The 22,422-nt window shown below is 34.1% G+C and overlaps 3 protein-coding genes across 12 annotated transcripts in view; 2 read left to right on the top strand and 1 right to left on the bottom strand.

Annotated features, from left to right (window-relative positions):
- LOC125871526 (cryptochrome-1) overlaps window positions 1-22,422 on the bottom strand; it is a 258,924-nt gene that overhangs the window by 140,445 nt on the left and 96,057 nt on the right. The gene's annotated exons all lie outside the window — the stretch shown is intronic.
- On the top strand, window positions 120-2,543 carry LOC125871525 (putative pentatricopeptide repeat-containing protein At3g23330). Of its 2 annotated transcripts, none has more exons than XM_049552135.1 (2): window positions 120-811; window positions 962-2,543. In XM_049552135.1, the coding sequence occupies exons 1-2, from the start codon at window positions 283-285 to the stop codon at window positions 2,533-2,535; spliced, it is 2,103 nt and encodes a 700-aa protein (XP_049408092.1). In that variant the 5' UTR covers window positions 120-282; the 3' UTR covers window positions 2,536-2,543. The 2 variants fall into 2 exon arrangements, with proteins under 2 accessions (XP_049408092.1, XP_049408091.1); XM_049552134.1 differs by having other exon boundaries at window positions 120-1,777; window positions 1,850-2,543.
- On the top strand, window positions 3,163-20,997 carry LOC125871534 (casein kinase 1-like protein 10). Of its 9 annotated transcripts, none has more exons than XM_049552149.1 (16): window positions 3,163-3,308; window positions 4,106-4,243; window positions 4,347-4,387; window positions 16,258-16,327; window positions 16,429-16,577; window positions 16,654-16,749; window positions 17,607-17,677; window positions 18,296-18,357; window positions 18,436-18,499; window positions 18,601-18,685; window positions 18,832-18,958; window positions 19,078-19,151; window positions 19,246-19,309; window positions 19,875-20,011; window positions 20,173-20,482; window positions 20,592-20,997. In XM_049552149.1, the coding sequence occupies exons 2-15, from the start codon at window positions 4,168-4,170 to the stop codon at window positions 20,449-20,451; spliced, it is 1,395 nt and encodes a 464-aa protein (XP_049408106.1). In that variant the 5' UTR covers window positions 3,163-3,308; window positions 4,106-4,167; the 3' UTR covers window positions 20,452-20,482; window positions 20,592-20,997. The 9 variants fall into 9 exon arrangements, with proteins under 9 accessions (XP_049408106.1, XP_049408108.1, XP_049408110.1 ...); XM_049552151.1 differs by lacking the exons at window positions 16,258-16,327; window positions 16,429-16,577 and adding exons at window positions 4,992-5,061; window positions 5,163-5,311; XM_049552153.1 differs by lacking the exons at window positions 16,258-16,327; window positions 16,429-16,577; window positions 16,654-16,749 and adding exons at window positions 4,992-5,061; window positions 5,163-5,311; window positions 5,388-5,483.

Below are 22,422 nucleotides of genomic sequence, written 5' to 3'. Positions count from 1 at the left end.
TTTTTAAGGTTGTCGATAGTTCGATAATGAACTAATAATTCACGTCTAGCTCGTATTTTCGGTTTCTCTCATTTATTAATTTGAAAGAATATTTTAAACTTACCCCAAGGACTCTCCTTCTCCTTCTGTTCTTCGTTACGGAAACAGCTGATTGTAAATACCAACAAAGACTCCATTTTTACTGTTAAATGAGAATCACCATTGAAACACAACATCACATTCTGAAATAATCTTTCTGATGAGCTTTTCAACGAAGTAATTGACGATCCCATTGAGCCAAAAATGGAATCTTCCAGTGAAAATCTTGTCAAAACTCTTTTAAGGAACCCATCTTCCATCAAAACAAAGTCACAAGCTAAGCAACTCCATGCCCAAATAGTGAAAACAAGAGGGTCAAGGTCTGTTTCACTTGCCACTATCATTCTTGGCATTTACTCTGACCTTAACCTTCTTAAAGAATCTTTAGAAGTTTTTAACAACTTTCGTTATGTACCCACTAAAGCTTGGAAGTCTGTTGTTAGGTGTTACTCTTGTAATGGTCATTTTCGTGATTCTTTAGCTTGTTTTGTTGAAATGAGGGGTTGGGGAAAGTTGCCAGGTAGTGATGTTTTCCCTTCTGTTGTAAGAGCATGTACCCATTTGAAGGAATTGAGGGTTGGTGAGTCTGTTCATGGTTGTGTTATCAGGTTTGGTATGGAATCTGATCTTTATACTGGGAATGCTCTTATGAATATGTATGCAAAATTGCAGGTTTCATTACTTGACTGCCATGTGTTTGATGAAATTCCCCAATCAGACCGCGGTAATAGTGGTAGAAGCAGTTTGGGTCAAGATTCTGAGATTGGAATTGATGGCATTGGAAAAGTACCGGTTTTGCATCAGGAGACAAGAAATGAGTTGATAAGGAGTGAAAAAGCTCATTTTGAGTCTTTAAGTGGAAGGAGAGTGAAAAATGCTAAAGGATTAGATAGTGTGAGTAAGATTTTTCAAATGATGCCGGATAAAGATGTTGTTTCGTGGAATACGGTGATTGGTGGAAATGTACAAACTGGGTTGTATGAAGAAGCTCTGGAAAGGTTAAGGGAGATGAGCAATGCCTATTTGAAGCCTGACTGTTTTACTTTGTCAAGTGTCCTTCCTGTCTTTGCGAGGCATGTAGATGTCTTAAAGGGAAAAGAGATTCATGGTTATGCAATTAGACACGGATTTGACAAAGATGAGTTTATTGGGAGTAGTTTAATTGATATGTACGCAACTTGTACCAGGGTTGAGGATTCTTATAGGGTGTTTAATTTATTATCAGAAAAGGATGACGTTTCATGGAACTCAATAATAGCAGGATGTGTGCAAAATGGTACTTTTGATGAAGGGCTGGGACTGTTTAGGCAGATGTTAGCAGCTAATGTCAAGCCTGTGGAAGTTTCTTTCTCAGCTATACTGCCTGCCTGTGCTCATTTGACAACACTACATCTGGGGAAACAGCTCCATGCATACATAATGAGAGTGGGGTTTGATCAAAACATGTATATAGCTAGCTCACTTGTGGACATGTATGCCAAATGTGGGAAGATAATGACTGCTAGATGGATTTTTGATAGGATGGAGAATCATGATTCAGTTTCATGGACGGCCATAATCATGGGGTATGCATTGAATGGTCATGCCCGCGAGGCCACTATTCTTTTTGAAAATATGCAACATGATAAGATAAAGCCCAATGCTGTGGCTTATCTAGCTATTTTAACTGCTTGCAGCCATGCTGGTTTGGTTGATGAAGGTTGGAATTATTTTACAAGTATGAACAGATATGGTGTTTCTCCTGACCTCGAGCACTATGCTTCTATTGCAGATCTTCTTGGTCGTGCTGGAAGATTAATGGAAGCTTATAAATTTATCAATGACATGCCTATTAAGCCCACCGGGAGTATTTGGGCTACGCTGCTATCAGCTTGCCGAGTTCACAAAAATGTTGAACTGGCTGAAAAAGTTGCCAAAGAAATGACTACAGCTGATCCTGGGAACATGGGACCTTATCTGCTCTTGTCAAATATGTATTCAGCGGCTGGGAGATGGAAAGATGCATCAAAATTAAGAACTAATATGAAGAAGAAAGGAATGAGAAAACCACCAGCTTGCAGCTGGATAGAAGTTGGGAACCAGGTGCATGCTTTTGTCTCGGGAGACACATCTCACCCATATTATGATCAGATACATGTAGCACTAAGAGATCTTTATGAACGCTTGAAACAAGAAGGTTACGTTCCTCAGATTAGTGAGGCACTACATGATGTTGATGAGGAGCAAAAGAGTGATTTGCTGTATACTCATAGTGAACGGCTTGCGATAGCATTCGGCATTATTAGTACACCTGCTGGGACAACCATTCGCATAATTAAGAATCTCCGTGTATGTGTAGACTGTCACACAGCCATAAAGTTCATATCCAAAATTATGGGGAGAGATATAATTGTTAGAGATAATAGTCGATTTCACCTTTTCAAAGATGGGAATTGTTCATGTGGAGACTACTGGTGATGGAAACTATGGAAATGTATCCATAATGTAGCATAAAGGGCTTTATTATAAGCAATAAAAGGGGAAAACACATATGGGAAGGTTTCTAGGAAATGACAGATTATATAGGTGTTCAGACAGTCTCTAGTATTTCACATTTTATGAGAAAATCTAGAGATCGTTCCTCAGTGCTTTGATATGAAAGTTACTCGGTCTTCCGAATGCTGTTCAACTGTATGGTATTGGACGCATGTATATCATTAATCCATTAAGCTAGCAAACTGGATGAATGTCCTGATGTGAACTTTCAATTTCTCTTGGTTTTACTAAAGGTTAGAGACCTTGAAGCCGTAATATTCTTGAGCTTATGGCTGTTGTGCCTTAGTTGGTGATGGAATTTTGGAATTCCGCAAGGTCATATACAAGTGAGGAGGATTCTTGGAACTTGACTTTTAACTTTAATTTTTTTCCTGTAACCTATAATTTTTTCTGGGACTTCAGAATATTTTGTGCAACCTGAAAAAGAGAAGTTGTGATGTCAAATGTAATGCTATCTTTGTCATTTAAAAGTTACCTTTGTGGATATGATTTAGTATTGTTAGACACTTCTGCAGGGTAAGATATGGAACTTCTGAATGGTCAGAAGGTGGTTTTTCTTTCTTTTCAGGACTGCTTCATTACATTCGTTGCACTTCCTTGTTGCTGACAAGTTTAGGAGCTCTCACCAATTCTAGCAAAGTTTCATTCCTCTTCTAAATGATGCTTGCTAGATATCTGGTCAAGCTGCAAGAACTGTAAGTCTTTTAAGCAGATGATAACATGCGGTATCATGCTACAATCTGAACATGCAAAGTACTTGTCACATCTTGATAGTGCAAATAAATATCATGATGCTTTTAGATTCAAGCATCATGATATTTATTTCTTTTCATTTGTTCTAGCCTTGGTGGACAGAGTTATCCAATACTCGTTGCTGGTGGGAGGTAATAAGTATTCCATGGAATTAGTCGAGATGCGCGCAAGTTGGCTCGGACACTATGTTTATAAAAAGAAAATGACAAGATGATTACTTGATTTACATAATTCTTCTTCAAGAAAAAAAAAGAAGGAAAAAAAAGTTCTTGATATCTTCTTAGTGGAGAACATTTCAATTTTAACCTCTCAACTAGCTTTGTCAAATTCATGTTATCTGGGTAAGACTGTACAAAAAGTAAACTCAATAAATTGATGAGTTGACTATGGTATATTAAAATAATATAAGCATGATGCACTTGTTCAATAAAACCAAGTTTAATTTTGTGATATTTTATTTCAAATTGATCCAAAGAAAACATAGTGATATTGTGCAATTATGAAACATTCAAAATTATATACTAAGAGAGGAATTTTGGTGTGCTTAGACTCTCTTCATTGGAGAATTCAAGCTATACATGAAAATCACAGCAATTTCCCTGTCTAACTGAAGTAGTTTCTCATGAATTCAAGCCACCTGTGTTGATAGTTCCTTACTCTTGCTCGACCTTTCGTAAGGCCATGGCCCTGGAACACAGAGAATTGTGAGGTGAAATTAACTTTGTTATTTGCTGACTAGGCTTGAGATTTTCCAACTCTCATTCTCGTCTGGTGTTGTTATCATTTATTCAATCTTTGACCATGGATCATGTGGTTGGTGGCACGTATAAATTGGGTCGGAAGATCGGTAAAGGATATTTTGCGGAACTTTATATGGGTAATCTCCATGTGTATTTCTTGATTGTTGTTAATTTCAATTGTAGCTCAACTTTTCTGTTTTGGGGTTTGAGTTGACCTTGAGTTCTGTTTTTTTGTATCAGGGGTAAATGTGCAAACTGAAGAAGAAGTTGCTGTGAAGCTGGTGAGTATGTTGATTAGCTGAAGGCTGAAGCTGGAAGTTCACCACATAAACATGGTGTCCATTGTGTTAGAGATTTAGCATTTCACTGGAATTGAATAAAATTTAAAAGTTGGTTTTGCGGAAGCTGAAAATTCACTCCATAATTTGCTATCAATTGTCTTGAGATTGAGCCTTTCACTAAGTAAACTTAACAACCTAATAAAGTTGAGAAGAATGACTCTTTCACTGGAAGATGAGAGGATTATTCTTGAATCATAAGTTCTCATAATATAAAACTTAAAATATGATAGATGAACATTGCAATTTTGGCTGAATGTTCAAGTGACTTTTTTTATTTGGCCCTTTTCTCGGTTCTAGTTTGTTAGTGTGCATTTGCTGGATATAGCTTCTATTTCTGAAGAGTCTTGAATAATTTTGCTTTATTATTCAAGATCAGCATATTTGTTTGGTAGGGGACTCTATTGTGATATATTTATGGACTTCATATGTTTTTTGCTTCTCACCAGCTGTCCGGAGTGTGTTTCTAGTGCTACATTTAGTATTATGGTTTCTTCTTTGGTACATTAGCTTTGCTGTTTCCAGAATGTAATTTCTTGGTTTGCAGGAATCAACTAAAACAGAACACCCTCAGCTTCATTATGAATCAAAGCTGTATACACTTCTACAAGGAGGAAGTAAGTGATAGCTTCTACCCATGAATTTCGATGACTGTTATATTTTCTTGCTGAACTGATTTTTTTATATTTTTTTTCAAAAATCGTTTTCTTATTTTAAGCTGGAATTCCACACCTCAAGTGGTTTGGCGTTGAAGGTGAATACAATGCCATGGCTATCGACCTTCTTGGACCAAGTTTGGAAGACTTGTTTATCTATTGCAATAGGAGGTTCACTTTAAAGACAGCTTTAATGCTGGCAGATCAATTGGTAAATAGCCAAAATTATATACTGATTAAAGTATAATTATTGCAGCTGGTTGCCTGATACTTATTCTTGGATGCAGATTAATAGGGTTGAATATATGCACTCAAGAGGATTTATTCACCGTGACATTAAGCCCGAAAACTTCTTAATGGGTACAGGGCGTAAAGCAAATCAGGTGTGCACTTTATCATATGTTCTCGAAGTATACATGTATGTCTATGGTTGACAACAAGGTTATATGCTCCGATTATTTTTCCTAGATATTCTGGAAAGTTCTCCACTTGTTTGGGAACTAAATCACCGAGGAATTAGACAAGTTGGTTATCTATTAGGGTTTTGGGTTACAAGTGCTCCTCCAGCATTTGTGGAGCTGGACATATTGTAGCCTGCTTGTTGAGCTCGAACAAAGAACTTCAATTTGGGATGGAAGGGTTACATTCTTTTTTTGGATATTCCCTTATGTCAATCAAGAACTCGTACTTCTTATCTTTCTCTCTCGTGTACCCCTCTGCCATTCTCTTCTCTTAGAGTTCAATGAAGTTGATCCCTGTGATGTGAACCTTTACATTCTTGTCCAAGAAGGCTCTAGCTAACTAGCCAGGTGTGCATTTCTTTCAGTTTCCTGGAACAATGCTCAAAATCCTGTGCATTGTGCAGTTGCATATTCTTGGAAACATTTTATTTAGAACTGGTACTATTAAAAAAATTGTAAAAATTCTTGGACACATTTAATATGTTGAAAGATTCGCCTCTTTCTTTAGTTTACGTTTTCCAGCATAATGCTTATGTTTGAGCTTGGGATGCCAACAAACAACAACAACATACCCAGTAATTGCCAACAAAATTCTGGTAATTAGGCACGTGCAAGCTATGTTGCTCGGACTCTCCGAAAATGGTGCCGCACCTGTGTCGGATCCTTCAAAATGCACTACTTTTGAAGGATCTGATATGCACCCGTCGACATTCTTGAAAAGTCCGAGTGACATAGCTTGCAAGTGGAAGAAATTTTTCCTACCTCGAAGGAGGATAAAGTTCCTCCAATCTTTAATTTATAAACAAACTGACCTAGCCAGAGAACCTGTCATCCTATCTTGTATGATGCTACTAAACATGAGCATTTTGTAATTACTTGATCAGCAGCTTCCTGTCTCGGTAGTACCTTTGTTAATCTACACTAGAACGAGTTTATGAATCTGATGAAAAATAATTCCAATGACATGACCTATGCATCTCTAAGTCAGTTTTGGGTGTTCTATTTTGTTAAAACAGGTATACATAATTGACTATGCTCTTGCCAAGAAATACAGAGATCATGAGACACATGAGCATATGCCATTCAGGTATCAACCTCTTCTGTTCCTTAAAGATCTCATATGTCTTCCATTTCTAGAAATTAAAAAGGAATATTACTTGCTTAGGTGATTTAATAATTGGTCAATTCACTACAATGTGTTAGTAACGACGATTGCTTGAGAAGCTGAAGGTTGAATCTTTTTCCAATTGTTTCTTTGGCGGCTTCATTTTTTGACCTTTTGGAGTAATAAGGATTAAACTTTTGCTCGAACCTAGTTATGTCCTTCCCTGGTTTTTAATATTTGTTTCAAAGATCTCTTTTGCATAAGCTGAACCAAAGAAATTAAAGCTGCCCTTATTGATACGGAAAACCATCTTGTTTGATTAGATTTGTGTAGATTTTGAATGCACATGGTGTACTATGTTATTGAGAAATAAAAAGGCGGATGAAAAGGTACTCCATTCCTGCTAAGATGCTTCTCTTATTTTGTTCTTTTCCTTTCTGTCTCTTCTATATACATTTCCAAGCTTCTCAATAGTTGATATTGAAATCAAGAAACAAATTTGGAGGTTCTGCATTCTTTTTAAGCTTTTCTTTCCTTGACCTTATTTTTAGTAGAGTTTAGAGTGGATGGTTGGAGTGTAATATGGATTATTGAACGACTTACTTTGCTTCCTTTGACAGGGAAAACAAAAGGCCCACAGGAACAGCTCGTTATTCCAGTGTTAGCACCCATCTTGGGGTTGGTAAGTGAGGATGATATTACCTGAAGCACCTAAGAGTATTTTAAACTTTACATAATTACTTCTCTTCCTTGTATGCAGAACAAAGCAGAAGAGACGATCTGGAGTGTCTTGGTTATGTGCTTATGTATTTTTTGAGAGGAAGGTTTGGAAATTACAGATAATGTTTATATTTGGTGCCTGTATGGTTATTTCCATGTGCATTACTTGTTTCTTACAATTAGTATATTTAATTGTCTTTTCTAGTCTGCCATGGCAAGGTCTGAAAGCTGACGGCAAAAAGCAGAAATATGACAAGATTACTGAGAAGAAGATGCTTACACCTATAGAGGTAGTGTCTTTATGTACATTTCAACAACAACATACCTAGTTAAATCCCACTAAGTGGGGTCTGGGGAGGGTAGACTGTATGTAGACCTTACCACTACCTCGTGGAGGTAGAGAGACTGTTTCCGCTAGACCCTCAGCTCAAGTACAACAAACCCAAGTAAAAGAAAAAGAAAAACAACGAAGAGAGCATAACAATTAATAAGAAAGTAGTATAAAATCTACCCTTCGGAGTGACCAAGTGGTTTGGGCTTGGGACTCCAAGTTGGAGGTCTCAAGTTCGAAATCCCTTGCCAGCGAAAGCAAGGGGTTGCCTTTTGGGTCGAGTCGCACCGGGCTTGCCTAGTGCGGGTTAGCTCTCTTGTGTAGTTTGCGAGCTATTGCATAGGAGCGGGGATTTTACCTTGTGCACACCCAAAGGGTAGCGGCTGCAAGTTTCCCTTGTCATAAAAAAAAAGAAAGTAGTGTAAAGTCTACAAGAAAGAAACAATAACAACAACAAAATAGTGTGATAATCGAAACATTGTAAACAACAGATGGCAAGAACTACATGGGTACGACTAGTACTAAGACATGCACTAACAAGCTTAAGCGACCTCCACGGGCTTCCTATCTAGAGTCATGTCCTTGGTAATATGAAGTTGCGTCATGTCCTGTCTAATCACCTCCCCCCATTACTTTTTCAGCCTACCTCTACCCCTCCGCCTACCCCCTACAATCAGCCTCTCGCACCTCCTCACTGGGGTGTCAGCGCACCTCTTCACTGGGTCTTGCAAATATATCTGTCCTAAATTATACCGTCTCTCATCAAACTGCATAACGACCTATTCCGCTGGTCTCTGTTAAACAGGTGCTTTGCGAATCCTATCCCTCAGAATTCATATCATATTTTTATTATTGCCGATCATTACAGTTTGAGGATGAGCCAGATTACTCATACCTGAAGAGGTTATTCCGTCACCTTTTCATTAGTGAGGGTATGTTTTTTGTTTCATGATCTGTTTCCTCCTTTGTATTATCTCTTTGACACAAGTAGTAATATTTCTAGTCTTCTACAACAAAATTATTTTTGTATGCATTGCAGGTTTTCAATTTGACTATGTGTTTGATTGGACTCTCTCGCATTACTCTAAGGTTAGCTCCAGTTCAAGAGCACAAGTCTGTATTTAATCTGCTCTTGCTAAAAATTATCTACTGTTTGATTTTTGCACTGTAAAAGATGCCCTAATCTTACATTTTATTTGTTTTTCAGCAAATTGCAAGATCGCCAGAAAAGATCCCTGGTATTGTTTCAAGAAACTTTGGCTTCAGAAGTAGCAGTTTAAATTTCTAATATTATCATGATGTTAGCACAATAGCACTTTAGTGGATGTTCGATATAAAAATTGTGATTTTTATTTCTTTTAAAATAGTACTTGTTTTTAAGTGGACTCAAGTGTGTTTGGACATGAATACATATTAGAGTTGATTTTGAATTTTTGTGACCGATTTGGAGGGAGGGGGGGATGTGAATTCTATGTCCAAATAGCTTTTTCGGAACAAAATTCCTGGAAAAAGTGAAAATGTCCATGTTGAACATGAAACGCGTTATAGCAGGCTAAAATTTATTGATGATGATTTCTTTTTTTTACTGTCAGCATGTATAAATTATTTTCGATATGTTTGTTGATGGTTTTTTTGTGTTCCTTTTTTTAGATCAGAAGAAGGAGAAGAAGAAAGTGAAATTTGCAGAAGATATGGTGGAGCCAAGTGGAAACAGTGACGAATATAGAAAGCTTCATCATTCTAATAGAGTCAAGAATGCTCTTAAACGATATGAAATTGAACAAAAATGTCCTTAGTTAATAGTTTGTTCTAAAAACGTCATTATCGTCAATAGTTTGATCCAAAAATATCTGTCTAAAAGAGTTGGCATTAAGGAGACATATCCTATTTCACATCAAGAATAGGACCAAAAAAAGCATGGGACCCAAATAATAAAACAGTAGTAGTAGAAGTTAGCTTTATACATATTGTGTGTCTGAATTGACAATGTGTTTTTGAGGTCATTTGCCACTATTTGTTGTCTGTCTCTTGGCATGTGAAAGTAACATTGCAAATGCACAAATAGACAAAATATGCCTGTGATTTTGGTTATGGTGATCTTTTTTGCAGACCATGATTGTTTTTTTTAAGTATTATCTTACAATATGATCTTATTGTCTGTCAGAGCATGCCTATTGAGACAAAAAAAGATGTTCTGATTAATATGCACTTCTGCTGTCACCACTTAATATAAAATTTAAATAATATAGTTTTACTTCTTATCTTCCCTTTTTTTAGTGTATGTATTGGTGAACTTTCACGTTTTGGGATTTCACTAAAATGTTAGTGAATTTGTGAACTTCTTTTGGTTAGATTGAAAATGTTACTGAATTTGTGAACTTCTTTTGGTTAGATCGAAAGAAATGTGTCTCGAGATTGATAATCTCTTAGAAACTATGTGGATTTAGCAAAGATAATAGAACAAACTGGAAGCTCCATAAGTGGCATTTACATGTTAATAGTCTTATCCCCCCCCCCCCCCCCCACCCCACCCTTTGTAGTCCCCAAACCCCACACTACCCCACCCCCATATGCTATCCTTATAAATGTTTTTTGAATGATATTTTTGCTTACTTAACAAACAATAAAACATAAACGTTTTTATATATATAATACACAACTTAGATATCATAATCTTTTAAATTTTCTACCATTTGAAAAAAATACAGAATTCCCTTTCGGATACATCCCTATCCCTCCGATTAAGTAATGTATCGGACAACCAATGAATGCATTCGAGAGCAATGAAAAATTCAGAATTTTGTAATTCAGGAAACTTTTGAGATAAGATATAATTAACTCCCAAATAAAACGAATTTCTATACAAAAGTATTTTTGGTGACAATTTCTTTTTTCATTATCAAACNCCTTTGTAGTCCCCAAACCCCACACTACCCCACCCCCATATGCTATCCTTATAAATGTTTTTTGAATGATATTTTTGCTTACTTAACAAACAATAAAACATAAACGTTTTTATATATATAATACACAACTTAGATATCATAATCTTTAAAAAAATTTATCATTTGAAAAAAATACAAAATTCCCTCTCGGATACATCCCTATCCCTTTTTGGATATATCCCTCCGATTAAGTAATGTATTGGACAATCAAGGAATGCATTCAAGAGCAATGAAAAATTCAGAATTTTGTAATTGAGGAATCTTTCGAGATAAGATATAAATAACTCCCAAATATATTGAATTTCTATACAAAAGTATTTTTGGTGACAATTTCTTTTTTCATTATCAAACACCACACTTGAGGTTTAATCATTGTTGCTAGACTTCCATAAGGGGTCCTACATTTTATAGGACTAAAATATTGTTGATATCTTGTTAGTGGTGAACATTTCAATTTTGACCTCTCATTTAGCTTTGACAAATCATATATTGTTGAATTGGATATGGTAATATTATTAAATTATAAAATAATATAAACATGATGCACTTGTTCAATCAAACCAAGTTGAATTTTGTAATATTTTATTTAAAATTGACCACAAAAAATAACATATTGATATCGTGCAATAATAAAAAAATAATAAAACATTATGGTCTAAGAGAGGATTTTTGGCGTGCTAAGACTCTTCGTGAGAGAATCCAAGTTAAACATGAAAAAATTACAATAGTTGAATTCAATGATTAAAGTTTTTTTTTTTTCATTGACGTGTAATAAAGTGCTTTAAATTATTTATACCAAGGATTACTTATTCTTGCTTGTTTTTTCATAAGGTCGTGGCCACAAAACGTAGATACTTTTGAAACAAAATTAACTTTGTTATTTGTTGACTATACATGAGATTCATTCTAACTTTCATTTCTATCGTCAAAATTTTTGTTGATCCTCTATGGAATCCGTCCTTCGTATCGAGGAAGAACGGACATTCTCTAAAATATCATATTATTATATAGATATAAGTAATATTAGTAACAATATATCAAGAAACTATTCACATATAACATATTTATAAATCCTAATCCTATTCTATTAAATTTTGTATATAGTTCAAGACCCCACAATCTTTTTTTAGATTTTGAATGAAAAAATAATATCAACACGTTTCTCCATATTTTGGATTGGTTTGTACTCATTTGTCCATAAAAAAGTGTCATATATTTTTTTTAAAAAAATAATTCCTTTCGCACAAACTATTATTTTTATTTATAGAATAATGTTTTAATCCTTATACACGATCGACCAAAGATAAAAATATCGACCAAGTCGGAGGTGTTAAAAATTATTGGATTAAAGAAAAGGTCAAGATGCCTCTTTCGAAAACCCTCACGAAAATGATAAAACATTATAATTTATTATCAAAGTTCGTGTTTTTAGACGAGTCAATATTAGGAATTAGGATTATGTTGGTTTTTGGAACGATCATAAAAGTTTCTGATAATTAAATTATTCGAGAGCATTGAAAAACTTTTGAAAGTTAATACGACAAAAAAAAAAAACCAGGATCACCCAACAAATCTAATAAAATTTATGATAATAGCATCTCCCATGCATGTTGCATGTTTTTTATTTTGATGTCTCATCCAATGTTTGTTATTCACATTAAAGTCCAGCGAAATTTAAATTTGTGTTGGAAAGTTTCATATGAAAATAGACGCTTTCTAATAATTGTAACTTTGTATCTAGTAGAACTCAAATTTGAAATCTTTGACTAAAAATGAAGAAATATTTATCAAAATACCGCAGTTTTTGTTGGTCCTGTTACCATTCTGGTAACTTATTGAATTTGAGTGCAATGTGAACAATTATATATATATATATATATATATATAAAAGAGAACCCTAGGTCTGCCTACGTGGCGTCACCACAAATCAGAATTCCTTTTTTAATTTATATATTTACAAAACTAGCCTTCCGCTTTCATGAAAAGTTGCGACTTTAATGAAAAGTTGTGACTTTTATGAAAAGTTGCGGCTTATATGAAAAGTTGTGACTTTTATGAAAAGTTGTAACTTCTATGAAGAGTTGTGACTTTTATGAAAAGTTGTGTCTTTTATGAAAGGTTATGACCTTTTCGAAAGGTTGTAACTTTTCCAAAGAGTTATGACCTTTTCGATAAGGCACAATAAATATTTGTTCACACTATCCTTTGTTGTCTAGCTACAAATAAAGGGATTTCCTCTCATTTTTAAACAACAAAAATTATGAACTTTTTCTTCTTCTATACAATTAAATATTCGTGTACAATTTTTTCCTTTCTGTTTCGTCCTATTGTTACTGATCATGATATGTTTTTTCACAATCATTAATTTATCCTTATGTTATTAATTGTTGTTTTTGAGTACATATTTTAAACTTTGTTGTTTATGTTTATGCAAATTATTGTTTAAGTATTTGTTAGTACAGATTAAACAACACACGTTAATTGAGTATTCACGCAAGTTTTCTCTACTAAAACTGTTGAAGGTACAGTAAAAAAATTCCTTAAAGATCTATACTATTATCTCTTGAAGACAAAATTCAAATTTGGTATGCCATTGTAAGGACAGAAAGACCTTAAAAACGTTATCGCACCTTGATGTGCGAAGTGAACCAGGAAAAGAAGACAAGAGTTAATAAACTTTTGACATGGGTTCAAGGATGTACTGGATGACCTATAGAAGAATACGACTAGACTGGAGCCTCTTTTAATCTCAAAGACATAAATAACTACACAATAAATTAATTGTTCATATTCAATATGAAATATGGACAGATTCTCAAGTTTACTACAAGTTGTAAAAACTTTCTTGAAGTAATAGATGTGTTTCTCGACATTGTGATTGGAATAGAGGTGTAGTTTCAAATTGAACTTCATCACTCTGGTATGTTGAATTTTAAAAAACACCCAAACAAACTGAATAATTTGTGTAATCTTTTTCCCTTTCAAGTAAATATAATAAGTTGAATTGTTATCCAATATGATACATTCATTTTAATAATTACTTATGATACATTTAAATGGGGAACTTTAAAATAATATATGTAAAACAAAAGGTAGAGCTGACTTTCTACACGTTAGAATTAAAATATTTGTTCTTTTTTCATCCTTTCAAAATTTATTTATCCCTTCATCAAGGATTTTTTATTTATTAGAAAATTTAATATCTCCGGTATGGTTGATGTTCATTTGAATCCCCAAAAATATCAAGTAATAACACTTCCTGGACAAAAAGATAAATTATAAAATCAAATTAAAGATGATTGATTGAAGGATAAATGATAAGATATTATAATTATCATCTTCCTTTACATTATTAATGTTTGTTATACGTAATCTTGTATGTGAGATAATATAGTATTTTAGTTTTAATGACTCATAGGTTTTAAGTATTATTTTATAAATTCAGTGATATTAAATTCTCGCGCGAAGCACGTGTAATTTTACTAGTGATATATAATTTGAAAACTATCAAAAGATGTCAAATATCCTGTCGGAAATTATTTTTCAACACGTTTTTCTTTTTTATTTTAAACACGTTAGCAAGATTGAAAAACATTTGACAAATTTCATAGTTTCTATCTATAAAAATTTAAAATTGTAATATTACCATGGTACTTCTAAAAAATATTTACATAAATTTGAAAAAGTCAAAACTTAAATTTATTTTAGTTAATAAAAATGAAACACTACTTATTCCGAAGAAAAAAAAATACAATTCAATACCTTCTAATAAAAAAATTAAATAATATGAACTCTATGCTTATTATCTAAAAAAATAGTAGCAGACAAATTTGAAATTCAAAAACATCATAATACCACCTATTTAAGTTAATCATAGCTAATACATAAAAAAGAATATTATTAATCCTCTAAATTAGAAATAAAAAAATAATTATAATAACAAATATGTTCTTCTTCATTCTTTTTTTTTTTCAAAAATTATTCTCCCACCATCTAACATTTTTCTTTTAGAAAAAAAGAATTTATCCCACCCCACCAAAAAAAAAAATACTAAAAAAGAAAATAATATGATAATAATAATTATAAGAGAAAAGAAAAAAAAAAGAAAAAGAAAAAGCTTAATTTTCTCAGCTTTTTCTTTTCTTTGTATGTATAATCCCATTTCCCCCTAATTTCTCCTTTTTCATCATCTTCTTCTTCTTCTTCTCTTGCACAGAAAAAAATTCCCACAAATTTTCCGCAGATTTCGTTTCTGTTAGATTCTCTCTTCTCTCACCCCCCCCCCCCCCAAAACCCCCATTTTTTTCAGCTTCCTGTATTTTTCCATTTCCATTTCTTCTGTCATTTCCTTTTTCTTTTTGTTTTGAAAATCTTTTCAAGAATCCAAAATCCCTTTTAAGCTTTTTCATTTCTCATCAAGTTGTAATTTTTCTGTAATTCATTGGATTATTCTTTTATTTCTTTAGAGAAAAAGGGGGGAGACTGTTGTTTGGAAAAAAAAAGTTACTTGTTCCAAGTGTTTCCATATATATAGAACTGATATTAGGCTTTAGGGTTTTTGAAGATTTTTCATCTGGGGTTCCTCAAAGAAGTGATTTTTTTGGTAATTTTGTTCTTTGGGGTAAGGTAGATTTTGCTGGATCTGGGGTAATTTCCAGATTTTAACTTCCTGATAATTTGTGGGAGTAGTGGTTGATAATTGATATCTGTTTGGTTTAATTGGGTTTGTTCAATCTTTAACTATGGATCATGTGGTTGGTGGAAAGTTTAAACTGGGACGAAAGATCGGTAGTGGATCTTTTGGGGAACTTTATTTAGGTAATATCAATGTGTATTACTTGATTGTTGTTAGTTTCAATTGTAGCTCAAGTTTTGTGGTATGGGGTTTGAGTTGATCTTGAGTTTTTTGTTTTTGTATCAGGGGTAAATGTGCAAACTGGAGAAGAAGTTGCTGTGAAGCTGGTGAGTGTGTTGATTAAAACATGGTGTCAGATGTGTTAGAGATTGAGCTGTTTACTGGAATTGAATGAAATTTAGAATGTTGATTTGACTGAAGCTGGAAATTCGTGACGTAGTTGTGATGTCAAATGTCTTAAGATTGAGGCTTTCACTAGCTAAATAAAGTTAACAACAATAAAAAGGTTTAAAAAGATTGTGTCTTTCACTAGAAGATGAGAAGATCATTCTTTGTGTTATAAGCTTTCATGATATAAAACTTAAAATATGATAGATGAACATTGCTATTTTGGCTGAATATTCTAGTGACATTGTTTATTTGGCCCTTTTATTGGTGCTAGTTTGTTAGTGTGCATTTGCTGGATATAGCTTCTACTTCTGAAGAGTCTTGAATAATTTTGCTTAATTTGATCAGTGTATTTGTTTGGTAGTGACCTTATTGTGATATATCATGGACTTCATATGTAGTTCTTTCTCAGATTCTGTCACCATCTGTTAAGTGTTTTAGAACATCATGAATGAGATTTCCTTGCGCTTTCCATGCAGGTGTCTGTTCCAGTGCTATGCTTAGTACTGTAGTTTGTTTTTTGTTGATACATTCGCTTTGCTGTTTCCACAATCTAATTTTTTGGTTTACAGGAATCAACTAAAACTAAGCACCCTCAGCTTCATTATGAATCAAAGCTGTATATGCTTCTACAAGGAGGAAGTAAGTGATAGCTTCTACCTATGAATTTCAATGACTGTTATATTCTCTAGCTGAACTGATTTTTTTATATTTTTTTTCAAAAATCGTTTTCTTATTTTAAGCTGGAATTCCACACCTCAAGTGGTTTGGCGTTGAAGGTGAATACAATGCCATGGCTATCGACCTTCTTGGACCAAGTTTGGAAGACTTGTTTAACTATTGCAATAGGAGGTTCACTTTAAAGACAGCTTTAATGCTGGCAGATCAATTGGTAAATAGCCAAAATTATATACTGATTAAAGCATAATTATTGCAGCTGGTTGCCTGATACTTATTCTTGGATGCAGATTAATAGGGTTGAATATATGCACTCAAGAGGATTTCTTCACCGTGACATTAAGCCCGACAACTTCTTAATGGGTTTAGGGCGTAAAGCAAATCAGGTGTGTACTTCATCATATGTTCTCGAAGTATACATGTATGTCTATGGTTGACAACAAGGTTGTATGCTCCTATGCATTTGCACTTGATATTTTTGGAAAGTTCTCCACCTACTTGCTTGGGAACTAAATCACTGAGGAATTAGACAAGTTGGTTATCTATTAGGGTTTTGGGTCTACTGTACGAGTGCTCCTCCAGCATCTGTGTATTTGGACATATTGTAGTGTGTGCTTGTTGAGCTCGAACAAGGAACTTCAATTTGTGATGGAATGGTAACATTCTTTTTATTGGGTTCCAGAACTCAAGAAGTCATATTTCTTCTCTCTTTCTCTCTGCCATTCCGTTCTCTTAGAGCTCCATGAAGTCAATCCCTGTGACATCAACCATTACATTCTTGTCCAAGAAGGATTTAGCCAACTAGCTAGGAGTGCATTTCTTTCAGTTTTTTGGAACAATGCTCAAAATCCAGTGCATTGTGCAGTTGCATAGTCTTGGACACATGTAAATCTGTTGAGAGATTTCCCCTTTCGTTAGTTTATGTTTTCTAGCATAATGCTTATGCTTGAACTGGGGTGGTAGAAGTTCTAATTGCCAACAAAATTCTGGTAATAAGCACTTGCAAATGGAAGAAATATTTCCTACCTAGAAAGGAGGATGAAGTTTCCTCTGAACTTTAATTTGTAAACAAAATGACTTAGCCTTAGCAAACCTGTCATCGGATCTTGCATGATGCTACTGAACATGAGCATTTTGTAATACCTGCAGCTTCTTGTTTGTAAATCTACGTTTAGAATGAGTTAATGGATCTGATGGAGCCTATGCATCTCTAAGATTTGGGTGTGTTATTTTGTTATAACAGGTATACATCATTGACTATGGTCTTGCCAAGAAATACAGAGATCTTCAGACACACAAGCATATACCATACAGGTATCAACTTTTATGGTCTTCCATTTCTAGAAATTACAGTGGAATATTACTTGCTTGGGTGATTTGATAACTGGTCAATTCACCACAATGTGTTAGTAATGATGATTGCTTGAGAAGCTGAAGGTTGAATGCTTTTCCAATTGTTTCTTTGGCGGCTTCATTTTTTGACCTTTTGGAGTAACGAGGATTTAACCTTTTGCTCGAACCTAGTTATGTCCTTCCCTGGTTTTTAATATTTGCTCCTCTATTTTGCATAAGCTAAATCAAAGAAATTAAAGCTGCCCTAATCGATGCGGAAAACCATCTTGTATGATTAGACTTGTGTAGATTTTGAATGCACATGGTGTACTATGTTATTGAGAAAATACAAAGCCGGATGGAATGATTTTTTCCCTCCATTCCTGCTAGGATGCTTCTCTTATTTTGTACTCTGTTCCTTTTTGTCTCAATGTACACTTCCAAGCTTTTCAATAGTTGATATTGAGGTTAAGAACAAATTTGGAGGTTCTTGCATTCTTATCAAGCTTTTCTTTCCTTGACCTTATTTTTATAGAGTGTTGAGTGGATGATTGGAGCGTAATATGGATTGCTGAATGACTTGTTTGCTTCCTTTGACAGGGAAAACAAAAACCTCACAGGAACAGCTCGTTATGCTAGTGTTAACACCCATCTTGGAGTTGGTAAGTGAGGATGATTGTACACCAAGTACCTAGTAGTATGTTAAGCTTTACATAATCACCTCTCTTCCTTGTATGCAGAACAAAGCAGAAGAGATGATCTGGAGTCTCTTGGTTATGTGCTTATGTATTTTTTGAGAGGAAGGTTCGGCAGTTACAGATAAAGTTTATGTTTGGTGCCTGTTTCTTTATTTCCATGTGCATTACTTGTTTCTTACAATTAGCATATTTGATTGTGTTTTTTAGTCTGCCATGGCAAGGTCTGAAAGCTGGCACCAAAAAGCAGAAATATGACAAGATTAGTGAGAAGAAGATGCTTACACCTATAGAGGTAGTGACTTTATGTACATTATATTTTCCATGCCAAATATAATCTATCCTACAGAGGAGTACCGGGTCTTGTGAATATATCTGTCCTAAATTATACTCTCTCATCAAACTGCATAACGACTTATTCCACTGGTCTCTGTTAAACAGGTCCTTTGCAAATCCTATCCCTCAGAATTCATATCATATTTTCATTATTGCCGATCATTACGGTTTGATGACAAGCCAGATTACTCATACCTAAAGAGGCTATTCCGTGACCTTTTCATTAGAGAGGGTAAGTTTCTGTTTCATGATAGTTTCAATAATCTGTTTCCTCCTTTATCTTATCTCTTTCGCACTACAAGTATATTTCTGTAGTCTTATACGACAAAATTATTTTTGTATGCATTGCAGGTTATCAATTTGACTATGTGTTTGATTGGACTATCTTGAAGTATCCCCAGATCGGCTCTAGTTCAAGAGCACGAGTCTGTCTTTAATCTACTCTTTGCTAAAAATTATCTACTGTTTGATATTTGCATTCTAAAAGATGCCCTAATCTTACATTTTATGTGTTTTCAGCAACCTATTGCAAGATTACCTGTGAATCCAGGACCATCCATTGAAAGACCAGAAAAGATCCCTGGTACTGTTTCAAGAAACTTTGTCTTCAGATAATAAGAAATAGCAGCTTAAATTCCTCATATGATTATTGATGTTTGGGCGGGCTCATGGTGCTTGTCCTTTGTCGCCAATCTAATCCATGCTTTTGACAAAATAGCCAATTATTGCAAGCAGAATAGCACTTAAAATCTCTAATTATAAGTAGTTTCAGAAGACCCACTTGAAACACATAAATGTAAGTTTGCCTGTGTGGCCCAGTCAATGGCAGAGGGAGAGATGTACAGTGCTCAAGTATGTGCATTGACTAGAAGTTGCAGCTATCCCTGAGGATTTCTTAAATCTGGGGAAATGGGTGCTGTCCAATTAATGATAAGAAGTGTGTCATATCAGCCCCCACCCCCACCCACCCACACATCCAAAAAAAAAGATTGGTTCTGAAAAATAAAACCCAATACGAACTATAGGTGGTTGGGGCATTTTGTTTTGTTTCTTTTTCCTCCCGTGTTTTTTTTTTGGTTGAATTTTTGTCGTCAATCATGTTACAGATTTGTAGGCTAATTTTAAGATTTGTCTGATCTCTTGTACAGTGAGGCAGGAAATTAAAGATAGGTTTTCTGGTGCTGTGGAGGCGTTTTCTAGAAGGAACATGCCTGGAACTGGTTTGCAAGGGGACCATTTGAGACATCACAGATCATCTGACGATGTACCATCATCTAAGGATATGGTAAGTAGCGAATGTGATATCTTTTATCTGCCTGGGGATTCCGTACAATATTTTTTCATCCTCTCAATTTACAGGCATCAGTTTGTTCCTACCTGGAGCTTTCTTGGTGTCTGAACTGCTCATTATAGGTTATTATCTGATGCACTTGTTAACATTTTCAGCAAGCTGATGCTGAAAGAGGCCGTGTATCTCGGACTGGTAGCACCTCGAGGAGGGCTGTAATGGGAAGCAGCCGGCCCAGCTCATCTGGCGAACCCACTGACAATCGCTCTGGTCGCTTAGGTTCAAGCAGTGGCCGCATTTCCACTACCCAAAGAGTACAACCTGGATTTGAATCCAAGTCTTCATCTTTTACCCGTGCTACTGCAACAAGAGGGGGTAGGGATGATGCTCTTAGGAGCTTTGAGCTACTAACTATTGGCACTGGAAGAAGGAAATGAGGCTATATGATGTCTAATATCTACCCCCAAGGTACCAAAACTTTTAACCGCTGATATAGTGATATTCAAGTACTATTTTCTTATTCTTGATATTAGTCCTCAGCTAATATGAACTTATCGTTACCGTCTTTTGCTTATAGTTGAACAACAGATTGAGCAGCTGTCTTAAGGACTTCCCAACAAGCCTGCACTGATTCTTGCAATTTAACAGACTTGCTTAACTTTCAAGAGATAGAGGGGTGTTTCTGTTTTGTATATTTGAGAATGCCTCTCTAATGTGATGTTGTAGACCGGGAGCTGTCTCGAAAAATAAAAATATTTCACATCTGGCCATTGCTCCCTTTTTTCCCACTGATGTGCATGGCTGCCATGCTTGCGAACGGGGAGGATGTTAATGGCGAAAGTAAATAGCTCATGGTTATGCAGTGTAGTTCCGATTACTTAAGGGGCTACCTCAGTACTTTCTCTTAGTTGTGTGGTTCTTGTGCCCAGAAAGATTTTCATATACTTTATGTTATGTAATGTACCCTCTAATTTTTCTTCCTATGTAACTTGTTACTATGAACTTGTGTTGTCTTATTACATGTTATTTCCTTTGCTTCGGTTACTATATTACGTGTTATTTTTCTCTTCTCCATTATGCTCGACATGATTGTTTCATTAAGCTTCATATCGTAAAAAAATAATCATGGGGTATTTTATTTTGACACTACTATTCAACTTGTTTATCTACTTCGTAACAACTTTAGACATGTGAGAAAGCTAGATAAAAAATAAAAATGGTTAATGAATTTTGGGGTAAAATGAATGAATTTAGCCACATATAATTGAAGTTTAGGTATAAATAATTGAATTTCAGCCACAGAAAACTTCAAATATCACGTGATTAAAGTCATTTCGAAATAGATTGATTTGCAAATTTTTATACTTTCGAGTATAGCTTAAATGGTGGCCCCAAAATTATGTGTATGCACTTTGTCCTTGTATATTGGATAGTTAAATACAACAATAATAGCATAATGTAATTCACGAGTGAGATTTTGGGAGGATAATGTTTTTGTAATTTTATCTCTATGTTATGAAGGTAAAAATATTGTTTCTGATAGACATATTGGGTAGCTAAACAAAGATCAAAAATTAAAATCGAGAATGCACTAATTTTGCAATTTACTCCTTTTCATATTAATTGAAAGATTTAGGTTTAGGAGGATTTACCTTTTTCTCATTCCTTCTCAATGTTTTCACATAAATGTTCATAAATAATTTTATTCCTAAAGAAACCAATATTCACAAAGATTTAAAATATAAAAAAATGTATTTCTCATTAAAAAAAATTCTAAATAAGAAGAAAAATAGTGGTTTATATTTATGTGAACCAAATATTAATTTTCTTCTTTATTTATGAGTCAACTTTGATATAATTGTTGACCATTAACTTGTATTCTTGTATTATTGCCTCAATCTAAAGCATGTCTTTGTATGGACAAAAAATAATTAAAATAACTATTATATGATACTACTATAAATAATTTTTTCTATTTTATAATTATTCAAATCTACAATTAATGATTGAGACATTAACATTATTTCCAGTTTAAATCATAATTGACTATGATATTATAACTTATAAGTAAAAAATATTAAAGCTTGTCCAAATTTATTAAGAAAAATTGATTCTCTTGACATAATAGTAAGTTTACAATATGATCCATTCTGTATATTGGATTACAACAATCTAGTAAATAGTAATAGTCAAAGAACTTTAATTTTGTAAGTCAAAGTTGTATAAGGAGTGTACTTGGTCAATTTTAAGAGAAAATATATTCTTCTTTTAAAATTGTCTACTTAGAGTGAATTTTTTTTTCCTTTTCTGAAGTCTGTTGCAATAAATGAGTTAAATATAAATAACAAATTAGGAAAAAGAATTCATTATATAATAAATTTTGATAGTAAAGTTGGCACTCATTACAA

The sequence above is a fragment of the Solanum stenotomum genome, chromosome 7 (genome assembly GCF_019186545.1).
Source record: "Solanum stenotomum isolate F172 chromosome 7, ASM1918654v1, whole genome shotgun sequence".
Classification (NCBI taxonomy): Eukaryota; Viridiplantae; Streptophyta; class Magnoliopsida; order Solanales; family Solanaceae; genus Solanum; species Solanum stenotomum.
The sequence above is the reverse complement of the archived record's forward strand: the minus strand, read 5'-3'. Positions and strand labels throughout refer to the sequence as shown.

Coding starts and splice junctions, on each gene's coding strand:
- LOC125871525 (XM_049552134.1), top strand. CDS start 283: ATGGAATCTTCCAGTGAAAATCTTGTCAAAACTCTTTTAAGGAACCCA. Junction 1,778..1,849: donor TGCTGGTTTGGTTGATGAAG/GTTGGAATTATT, acceptor CTTCTATTGCAG/ATCTTCTTGGTCGTGCTGGA.
- LOC125871534 (XM_049552149.1), top strand. CDS start 4,168: ATGGATCATGTGGTTGGTGGCACGTATAAATTGGGTCGGAAGATCGGT. Junction 16,750..17,606: donor TAGGGCGTAAAGCAAATCAG/GTGTGTACTTCA, acceptor TTGTTATAACAG/GTATACATCATTGACTATGG. Junction 18,358..18,435: donor TAACACCCATCTTGGAGTTG/GTAAGTGAGGAT, acceptor CCTTGTATGCAG/AACAAAGCAGAAGAGATGAT.